The sequence below is a fragment of the Girardinichthys multiradiatus genome, chromosome 23 (genome assembly GCF_021462225.1).
Source record: "Girardinichthys multiradiatus isolate DD_20200921_A chromosome 23, DD_fGirMul_XY1, whole genome shotgun sequence".
In the NCBI taxonomy this organism is placed as follows: domain Eukaryota; kingdom Metazoa; phylum Chordata; class Actinopteri; order Cyprinodontiformes; family Goodeidae; genus Girardinichthys; species Girardinichthys multiradiatus.
Window position 1 is genome coordinate 21,107,832 of NC_061815.1, and position 11,193 is coordinate 21,119,024.

At 38.9% G+C, this 11,193-nt stretch overlaps 1 protein-coding gene across 2 annotated transcripts in view; it reads left to right on the forward strand.

The window, feature by feature from the left end:
* nlgn3a (neuroligin 3a) overlaps positions 1–5,987 on the forward strand; it is a 247,027-nt gene extending 241,040 nt beyond the window's left edge. For both annotated transcript variants that reach the window (XM_047353716.1, XM_047353717.1), the window contains one exon: positions 3,366–5,987. In XM_047353716.1, coding sequence (XP_047209672.1) covers positions 3,366–4,218 — 853 coding nt within the window. In that variant the 3' untranslated portion in view covers positions 4,219–5,987. The remainder of the gene's footprint in view (positions 1–3,365) is intronic.
* Positions 5,988–11,193: the final 5,206 nt, after the last annotated feature.

An 11,193-nucleotide genomic window follows, 5' to 3' on the forward strand; every position in this document is an offset into this window, starting at 1 on the left:
GACAACAGATTCTCCCATCTGAGCTGTGGATCTTTGCAGCTCCTCCAGAGTTACCATAGACCTCTTGGCTGCTTCTCTGATCAATGTTCTCCTTGCCCGGCCTTTTAGTTCAGGTGAACAGCCATGCCTTGGAAGATTTTCAGTGGTGCCTTTCTTTAATTAACTGCAGTGTGGCTGCACTGGATTTTGTTTTGAGGTATCAGAATAAATGGAGTTGAATATACAAATGCATGCCACACTTTTCAGATTTTTATTTCTTGAATAATTAACCATGTATCACTTTACTTCCACTTTAAATGTATTCACTACCATGTGTTGGTCTGTCAAATAAAATTCCATACATTTATTGCTGTAAAGTGACAAAATGTGGAAAAAGGGGTATGAATACTATTGCAAGGTGTTGTATTTGAGCATCTGTTTTTTTTGGGGGGAGGGTTGTAACTCAGAACCAGCTCAAAACTAAACAATTTTAGTGTACATTTAGAATACATTTGACTACATAGCAGTAAGCCCACATACAAACAGAGCAGGGTAACTTTGAGGATCTCTAGGCAGTCAGTAGCAGAATCTAAGGATCAGATAGGATCTCAGAGTCCCAATGTTGAGCAGCAATTGGAGAAACCATTCAAAGGAATGTACCCTGTTTACTATTGACATTGCAATAATTACCCAAGCATATGTGTGTGTAATCAGATAAGGCAGCCAGTTGTTTTCTAATGCAGCAAATCAAATTAACTAAAGATGCCACATTGATTTCTTTGTGTTGCCTAAATTATTCATCTTCACTTGCAGTGAACCAGTCAGCCAGCCACCGAAGAGCTTTCTAACTCCACTGCACACTCACTGCCTGCACACACTGATTGTATTGCAAGATCTTTCCAAGTACCGTAAATTCCGGATTATAAGCCGCTACTTTTTTCCCACACTTTGAACACTGCGACCTATACAACGGTGCGGCTATTGCATGTTATTTTTTTTTCATGGTGCCAAAAACATTTTGCCTGGTAACAGTAGACCAATGACATTGATGAGTAGTTCAAAGACGTCCAATGAACTTGTGCGATAAATCAAGAGCACTTTCACAATTCAATTACCGGTATTGTAAATCAGTCATTTATATTCACCCTCATCAACATGAAAAATCAACAATGGGTTTCGAAAGGCTGGACTGCTGCGTTATTAAGGGGACGCTCAAGTGAGAGTGTCAACGAAGAGGCTGAAGTGAGTGACGAGATCCTGAGGCTGTTCAATTCGGACACTGAAGAAGAAGACTTTGATGGTTTCAGTGCGCAGGAAGAACATGAAGAAGGCGATCAATGACTTTTGACCTGGTAGCCTGCAGTTTATATCAGTTAGGAGATATTGGAATATTGTTTGTGCACTGTTCAGTAAAAAACCATTAGCAACAAAATTTCTGTTACTGATAACGTGTGTATATTTAAAGGTAGCCGTGTTACAGGCACTGTTCGAAAAAAAGCATTTGCAATATGCATTGTTTTGTATTACCAGACGGATTAAGTTAAAAGGGAAAAATTCCTCACGTGTAATATCTTTCTGTGTAAATCATATTACAAGGCGGGACACCCGCGGCTTAACATCCGGTGCGGCCTGTTGGTCTTCTTTCTAAAATTAGAGCATGCGGCTTATAATCAGGTGCGCTCTTTAGTCCGGAATTTACGGTACTTTTTGCAAGACGTTTTTCATTTCATTTAACAAGTTGGCTAATTTACTCTCTAGAAGAAAAATTGTTTGCCGTGTTGTTGGACACTACCGAAATCCCATCAATGGTGGCAGCTCTGACCTCCATTACTGCTGTCGTATTTGTGTGAAAAAGAGGGGGAGGAAAACGACACTGATGTAAGAATTCATGAGGCGCGCAGGCTGCAGACAACCTCATCTCAAGCTGCTCCATTGACATCCTGTTCCCTGACATGTTGTGGGAGATCAATATGACCCTACCTCCACCGCACGCTCCTTTGAAACGTAATTACTGATATTCAGCTACAAAGTCATCATAGTCTGGCTGTCAATATTCATTGGGGATCATTACGGTCCTAATAAAAGAAGTTATTTACGAGCTGCTCTGCTGACACCAGCTCAGGTCCAGGAATCCAGCTCCAGCCATCTCAATTTGCTTTGCCTCTCCCTCTCTCCCTCTCCCAGAAGCACTGACCTGAAAAATAAAAATTGACAGCAGAGAAACTAACAGGAGAGAGGACGGAGGGTGAATTCTTCTGGCTTGTCTTTTAATACTCTTAGCTGTGTTTGGAGGTTTTTCAACCTGTTCCGAAAAAAGAAGAGAAAAAAGTAACCTTATCCCAAAATCCCTAACTAAATTTGAATTTTACTTACCATCAACATTGCACTCGTACTCACTAAGGAATATTTCATAACATTTCTTGCTTTTCATTCCTCAAGCATTCTTGTGTTTTTCAAGGCCGCTGGGCTATGACTCAGTCCTTCACAGAAAGCAATTTAGTCCACAACGAAAGTAATACACAGCGCTGCCGAGGTCCCAGTCCTGACATTGTACGCCAACAAAGAGCTGTGTGATTGTTGGAGATTGCTATATGTTAATTCATTCGATAAATCAATAGCTTCACCGTAATTGAAGTAGTTTGCAGTTTGTTGCAACATGTTGAAAAGTGAAAGGTGGAACAGTGAACTCTGTGGATCAAATGAGGTACTGCATCCTCCTACAGAAATATCCATTCACACACACACACAAGCATGACTGCACACTTCCCTTTAGTGTCTTGATTAATATGGTCTACCTTACATCAGTGCACTGGATGCCAGTATACACTGCAATGCCTTCTGTGAGCAATTAGCAGAGAAGCTCCACCAACATTGGATTATCCACAACAAAATGCCTCCTGACGCGAGCCCTAAAGCCTGCTGACTTATTCATATGCATTTACTTTTAAAAGCCTCTGGCCTGCTTTTTAAGGCTGGGCCGCCTCAGAATTGAAATAAGATCAACATCTGGGAGGAAGAAGAGATGGGAGATGAGACATGCAGGCATAATGGGTCCACAAAGAGGTAGCTGAAAGGAGAAAGGGAGGGGAGGAAGGCTTGGGAATGATATAGGTGTCAGATCCTCCTGCAGCAGAGACACCTGGATGAAATTTAAACAACATTTGGTTGATGCAGGTTTTGCTGTTGAAATCAGAATGTTTTCCCCTGGTTTCCAAAATTATGGCAGATTTGCCAAAATATAAGCCGTGACTCACAGTGTTATGATATTTTTTTATTATTATTTGCATTTTGCCCCCTTAGCTCTGAATGAATGTCAAAGTATGAATAATTAAATCCACTGTCAGAATCTCATTTTATTGTTTGCTTCTTCTCTTTCTTGTCTCCAGGGACCCCAACAAACCAGTTCCCCAAGACACCAAGTTTATCCACACCAAGGCTAACCGTTTCGAAGAGGTGGCCTGGTCCAAGTACAATCCCCAGGACCAGCTGTACCTGCATATCGGCCTAAAGCCACGCGTGCGCGACCACTACCGGGCCACCAAAGTGGCCTTCTGGAAACACTTAGTGCCCCACCTGTACAACCTCCATGAGCTGTTCCACTACACCTCTACGACCACCAAAGTGCCACCCCTGGAGACCACACAAAACAGCTTGTCCACCAAGAGGCCCAACGGGAAAAACTGGCCCTTCAACACCAAGCGCCCCCCCATGTCGCCTGCCTACAACAGTGAGGATAAGGACTCTTGGAGTGACGAGGAGACAGGGCCGCTTGTGGTGGACAACCCGAGGGATTATTCTACAGAGCTCAGCGTCACCATCGCGGTGGGAGCCTCGCTGCTGTTCCTCAATGTTCTTGCTTTCGCAGCCCTCTATTACCGCAAGGACAAGCGGCGGCAGGACTCCAGCCACGGGCAGCCCAGCCCACAGCGCCAGACCACCTCCAACGACATCGGCCACCACGCGCCTGAGGAGGAGATTATGTCCTTACAGATGAACCAGACGCACCATGAGTGCGAGGCGGGGAACAGCAACGAAGGGGCGCTGCGCCTTGCCTCGTTACCTGACTACACGCTCACGCTACGCCGCTCCCCGGACGACATCCCCCTCATGACACCCAACACCATCACCATGATTCCCAACTCTCTGGTGGGCATGCCCAACCTCCACCCTTACAACACCTTCACAACTGGTTTCAACTCCACCGGCCTGCCGCACTCCCACTCTACCACCCGCGTATAGCTTTAAGGAGGTCGGAGGAGCGGCCGGCGCAGGAGAGAAGGAAATGGCTGCGGGTTGGCGGAGAAGGAGTGGGAGGATGAACAAATCGAGGAGAGGATTGTGTTTTATAAATATCAGGGGAAGGGCTGTGTGGGGGAGGGGTGGGGAAGGGCAGGAGTGGGATTAAAATGTGCAGAGATTTAACTAGACTTTTACTATGAGGAGAGTTACTGAGAGCTCTCTGTGGATGTCAAGTTGTGCAGAGCTGCCAAAATCAAACTGCTTTCCTTCTCCTGAAAGAGGGGGAGGTGGTCTTTCTGCAGTGGTTTCTTTTTTTTCTAAAATAATCATTTTAAAAGCCTTTTTAAGCAGACTGAGGAGATATCAACACTTTTTTTCTTGAATTCAGAACAAAAAAATAAATAAATCAAAGAGAAGTGCTTTTTATTTCCCATCCCTTTCCTCATCTAGAACGACGACCGCTGCGTCTATATTTACAAATATTTTTAATTGCTTCTTTGTTTTGTTTTTACGTTTCAATGCCTTACTGAGCGCTTTCTTTTCTGTCATTATTTCTACTCCCTGAGACAATTCAACGCGGAGTGTGAGACAAAGCAAGATAAGACTCTGAGGTGAGAGACTGAATCCAGGATGGGAATCTAGAGGATATGCAGATGTAGAGATTTTAAAACCCATTTTGGGCAACTTTTTTTTTTGTTCTTGATGTTATTTTTGTTTACTTCTCTGGTGCATACCAACATAACAGCCACACAGACAGTGTTATCTTTTTTTTTTTTTTAACTAGAAATGATTTGTGTGAGACTGTTCTTGCCAAGACATGAGAAGGCGGAGATGAATACTATGTTACTGTGATTGTTTGAAGAAAAAAAAGTGCATCTTTTACAGCCTATTTTATCTGTTGAGCTATCTTATTTTATGGTTACAAGTTGTGCACGTACACAGGATGCTGTTTGGTGTGTCTGAGGTGCATGTGAAGATGATTTTGCATTTGCAGCGTGCAACGGCAGTCATGAGGTTGAGATGAAGAAAGAAACAATGTTGAAACTTGAGTTTTGAGATTGTGTGTGTGCGAGTATGTGTGTATGTGGATGTGTTTGTGCACCAGTTTTATTTTCCTGTTCTGTTTGTTTTGCATCTCACTGTAAGTGTGGGGAGGTGGGGGGGTGGGGTCCAGGAAAGTAGGAAATGAGTACTTTCTAACGTTGCTGATTTTGGTTCAACACCATTAGTGTTTTCTGCTGCGTCTCTGGTTGTCTGTCTTTGCAACATAGCACTTTTGTTCTTTTAAAAGTTCTATATGTCTAATTTTTGCTTAATGAATACAAAATAAATATATTATTTTATGTCTAAGAGAGAAAGAAAATAGCTAAAGAATCAGCTGAACTAACTGACATGATTCCATTGACTTTGTAAGAGTTTCTCTTCAACAGCAGACAGTGGCCTGTTTGCACTGACTAAACATACATCAGTGCACACTTGTATTTCTTTGAATATATATATAAATATGGGCATACATACATATATGTATAGGGCTTCTATGGAGATATCATTCCCATTTACAAATCTATTATTACACAATTTAGACTGAAACCCCCCAGCGTAAAAAAATGTCGTGTAAAGTTGAAACAACCCAAGCCCAGGAATGTTCAAGGTGTCTTTGTAAGAGCTCTATATGTATATTTATGTATAAAATATTTAATATTTATTTATGTATACCAGATGCATACATGCTGATTGTGCCATGTGCCAAATTAAAACTGTAAAAAATGGAGAGTATAAAGTTTCACTAAACTTTTTCCTTTTCCTGATCAAAGATTCTTTCTTTTATGACTTAATATTTCCATTTTGAATGAGTTAAAGAATTAGTCCCCAACAGGACTTCCTCTTTGCTTCCCTTCTTCCTCTCTCCTTTTCTCTCTCGCGGAAACCTTGGGAACAAAAAAAAAAAAAACAGACTAACAGCCTGGGGCCTATCTGCGTACATGACTCCAGATTTTACTGTAATTCATGCAAAGTAGTGCTGCAGCAGTGGGAGATCATAAAAAGACTGCCTTGATGCACTCACACGGCATCCTATTATATGTTAATCTCATGGAGAAAACTGGAGTTATTGATTCTGTGAGCAAAACTGACAATTTTCATTTTGTGTCTCTGTGCAATCCTGATTCTCTACGAACTGCAGTAATGCGACCAGAGCAGTAATACTAGATCAGCTTTGGAGTTGTGGCGCAATAGAACTCAACATATTTATGAAGTAGGCCATTACAGCTTCCCCTGGTATTTAATGATTGGAAAGGCAGTAAAGCGAGAAGTGCAGTCTGGTCAGCTCATCACCGATTCTGCCGTTAGCAGAGAGAATGAAACGACGACGGGTTTATTTGAGGAAAATCTTTTAGATATGGATATAATTCATCTTGCTTTTGGTCATTTTCTGTTGCTTCCTGATTTACTCCTTTAACAGAAACTCTAAGATACAAAAAATGGAGATCAGCTGTGTGATTTTAGAGGAAGCCTTCGTTTGTGTACAGGATCGTTGTTGAAAATCTCCATGAATTATACAAACAAGCTAATAACAACAATCTTGCTATAGATCTAAACTACAAAGATGGTTTAAATAAAATAGACACTTTGCAACACCTCAGCTGTCAACAATGTTATATTTTTTTTTATCAAATACAGCACCCTCCACAAGTATTATCAACCCTGGTAAAGATGTGTTAAAAATGGGAAAATATTTTTTTTAATGTAGTGGCATAATCTCACACTGAAACATTTAGAGAAATACAATGTCTAATTTTTGTGGATTAATTTTGCAAGGGAAAATAAATCAAATGCTAAAACGTTTTATCAACCATTTACAATTCCTGAAAAATGAGTATAACTGAAACCCTTATTATTTTAAGTTTTTTTTTATTATTTTAAGATTATTTTCTTTGATCACAGTGTGTGGGAATGTTTAGTTACTTATTCTGGACTTCTTGTATACCTGGGGTATAAATTTAATGTGACACAGGCTGATTTCTCACTGCAATTCTTTAAAATAGGAAAGACAAGAAAACAGGTCATCAGTGTTGGGAATGTTTAAAAAAGTAACTAGTTATGGTTACTAGTAACTTCTCAGTGTGATGAAAACTCTCCTACCCGATGCCTTCTCAGTCAATCGGCATCAAATATGCCGCCATTGGTCCGAGCTTTAAAAAACACTCACTGTAGCTGCGGGAGAAAACTGTAAAGTAACTTTATTTGAAGTGACCTGCTTGTCTGGGGCTCATTTTCCCTTCAAGTGTGAAAGAGATCTAAACACAATGCAGCATACTGCTTTCACACAAATTATGTAGTTCAAAGAAAACTATCTATGAGCATATCCTGTCCCAAGCTAAATAATCAACAAATGATATCAAAACTGAGAGGACAGAGAGGAAGCATTGACATGCAACTTCAGCAATACTCCATAATGGAAAGACCATCAGTTGAAGTGAGATATGCATTTATTCCAAAGGTTTTTAGTCAAATAGTTCTTCAGAAATAAATTAAAATCATTTTAGGAAGAATATAGCAGTGGTGACAAAAACAAAAAGCGGAATACAATATTAATAACCTTTGTAATGCTGATGAATTTCAAATACATGAACAATTCCTATTTCAAAGGGGCTGTTTTTTATTTATTTGAAACCCATCAACTTTTTCTTTATACAACAAAAACAAAACTAACAGAGTAGAATTAATGTTACAAACATATTTAATCCTAATACATTTTGGGTGGCTTCTATTAAAAGGTGGAACTTTTTCTCTTTAACCCTATGTATGAATATACATATAATAAAACCTTCAAATGTGCCTACTTACAATGGAAACCATTAGGTTTTTTTAAATATAAATGGAAAAAAAAGAATGGGATTCTGGAGGAAAACAGGGATTGCATTAAGCCCTACAGACGTGTGACCTTCCTGAGTCAGGAAACGGTTACAAGAAAATCGCCACTAGCCTACACTTGTTCATATTTATTCAGAGCAATAATTAAAACATTTTAAAAACGGGAGTGGTAACAAACAAGGCTGGAAAAGGACCTGAGCATGTCTTGTCACCATGCAAAGTGACTGATGATTATTAGGGAGTTAATAAAAAAAGTCTCCAAAACTCATTGTTAAGACCTGCAAAGTTATTAGTGTGACATTATGCTTACTGTGTCAGAATAAAAAAAATATATATATTTTTATATTTAATATCTTTACAGGGATGCCAATACTTGCAGAGGGCATTGCGGGTCATTTAAGCCTTTAAAAACAAAATAAATAAAAGCTGCATTTATGGAGAAAATGTTTTAATATTTGTGGTCCTAGGACTGAAATATTTTACAGGTACATAGATTTAAAATGCAAGAATCATTCACTCTTTAAGACCTGCAATGCACTTTTTACATTTTAATAACATTGTTTGGAAATATTTGTTCTGTTTGCCAGAGGTTCATGTTGGGTTCTGTGAAGTGTTGGTGAACAATTTTTCTTATAGTTGAAATCAATGAAATGGTCCAGTAAACAAATCCATCCATATAACTTGTTTCTGCAGTCCCACCAAACATTCACGCTTCAGTACATTTCAGGTTTTATTAACTTTGTTTTTTTTATCGACTTTTCCTGAACAGGTGGCCGTAAACAAAACTCCAAATACGTGCTTTTATTTAGCACCATGCCTTAAGGATTTGTGAACCACTAACACGCTAGTTAATTATAATCATAGCCATTGCTGATTGATTATGTGATAGTTTCAGACAATCAACTGATGAGAGTGACTAACTATGGGTGAAAGCTCCTGAAATATTACAATCTGGGTACCATGCATTGTGCCACTTGTCAGTTTTTATTTCCATGCTCATTTTTATGAATGAATGTTTAACAACAAAAAATGGGAAATAAAGTAGACTCTTTAGCTGTGAGAGTAGGTAAGCTTCCACTTACTCAAGTACAAACAGATATACATCACCTTGCAAAAGTTTTCACACCACAATTATTTTTCACATTTTCTTATGCTTCAAACACACATTTTAATGTGTTTATTTAGACTTTGTGTGATAGAAATGCAAAGTAGTGCATCATCGTGACGTGATAAGAAAGGAATACATTTTTTATTACTTTTTTACACATCTTTTTTGCACATCTACAGACTGAACTTTTAACCCATTCTATGCAAAATAGCTTAAACTCAGTCAAATAATATCAAAAACCTCACTTTTCAAGTATTGCAGTTAGTTATAAGTTAAATTAACTCTAGGACATATTAACAAATTAAAATGCTTGGATCTAAATGTAGTAGTATCCTCAGGATCATGGTCCTGTTTTCCACAAAATCTGCGCTGCATCACTGTCCCAGCTGAGAAAAAGCCTGCATGTCTAACAGAGCAAATTTCTTTATTTCAATTGTCCTTTTATTTTGAGCTTTCTGAATTGTGAGGGCTGAATGCAAATTACTACACTTCAAACTGAATTTTCAAACAGTTTTAAAAATCCTGTTTTTGTTTCCCTCACAATTAATCACTGCTTTGTGCTGGACTATCATACAAGAACTCAATAAAATAATTATTGTTTGAGGTTGTTGACAAATGTGAAAAGGGACTGTGAATACTTGTGCAGTAGGTTGCCCAGACTTAAAATTAAGCTGTGGATACTAGAGTGAACTTTCAAATAAGAAAATATCATGGAACACTGCCTTGTTTGTGCAATGATATTTCCCATCTGGTTTTAAAGCAGGGCAGATGTTAGAGTACTGGCAGGGATACACACGGAGGTCTCTGGGGCAAGGTTTTGGATACATTTACCTGAGAAGATCCACAAAACTACCCACCAAACCACAGGGGAAACACCATGGAAAACTAAAGCAAGAGAAGATGAGGTCCGAGTCATCCTTAAATGAGACACCTGAAGATTTGACAAAATCAGCAGAAAACGTCAGGTGACAAGAACCACCAGCAAGAGGAATACAAGCAGGACTCATTTCAGTACAGTCAAGATTTGTTTGCTGTCCGATGAGTGTGCGTCCACACAGTGACATCATTCACGGACGAGATTGAAATGCCCCGATGGGGTTTATGACTGCCTCGACAGAGCAGAAGGGAAACGCATTCTAGGAAATGGATGTGCCAGATTGCACAGTGGAGCCCGCTGGGAGAGAGCTGCAGGTGTGGTTGTGGGTTTCTTGGTGCGTATGTGTGAAGTTATAGAAAATTTTATTTTTACTGCAGAGAATGTGTTGTTAAATATATTTCTTCTCCCCTTTTCTCACCCTGGCCTTCATCACTCTCCTTCTGTGTCTCGTTCGCCTCTATTTTCTTTTTTTATTTAAATCTCCCCAATAGAAACTTGAACCTGAGCAGTTCTGTTTCACGTTAGCAACTCCCTTTAATTTATACTTTCTTAATTCCATAAATGTGAACTCACTAATTTAGTTTCATTATCTTGAGTTCTCAGTGGAATAAAAGGTTAATAAACAGTCATCATTAAAAACAAATGTAACTTCCTGCCTGGTGAGAAATAGACCTGATTTCAACATTAAAGCTACATGTAGACCTTGTTTAGACAATAGTCAATGATATGTCCATTTAGAGCTACATTTTCAACCTATATATCTAGGTTGAACTTAAGCAAAACTGAATAGTCTAAAAGTGGTATACGTTTGGACATAAAGCTCTACAAAAAGTCTATTATAAGTGAAAAAATGCCAGAAAGCATAATGGGACACTTAAAGAAACCCTTGTTTGATTTACTACTCTGAACTAATTTTTGCATTTGTTTTTCACTTGAGATCTTTCAATAATATCAATGTTCAGAAAATACAAATGTTTTATTATTTTTGGGTGAAAAATACAAGCAATAATTGTATAGGTATAATGGGATATTCATATATTTAGATTGTACTGACTAATGGAAACATGGATTTTAATATTAGGTGGCGTTAAATAATTGAGCTGCACAGGATGTGCAG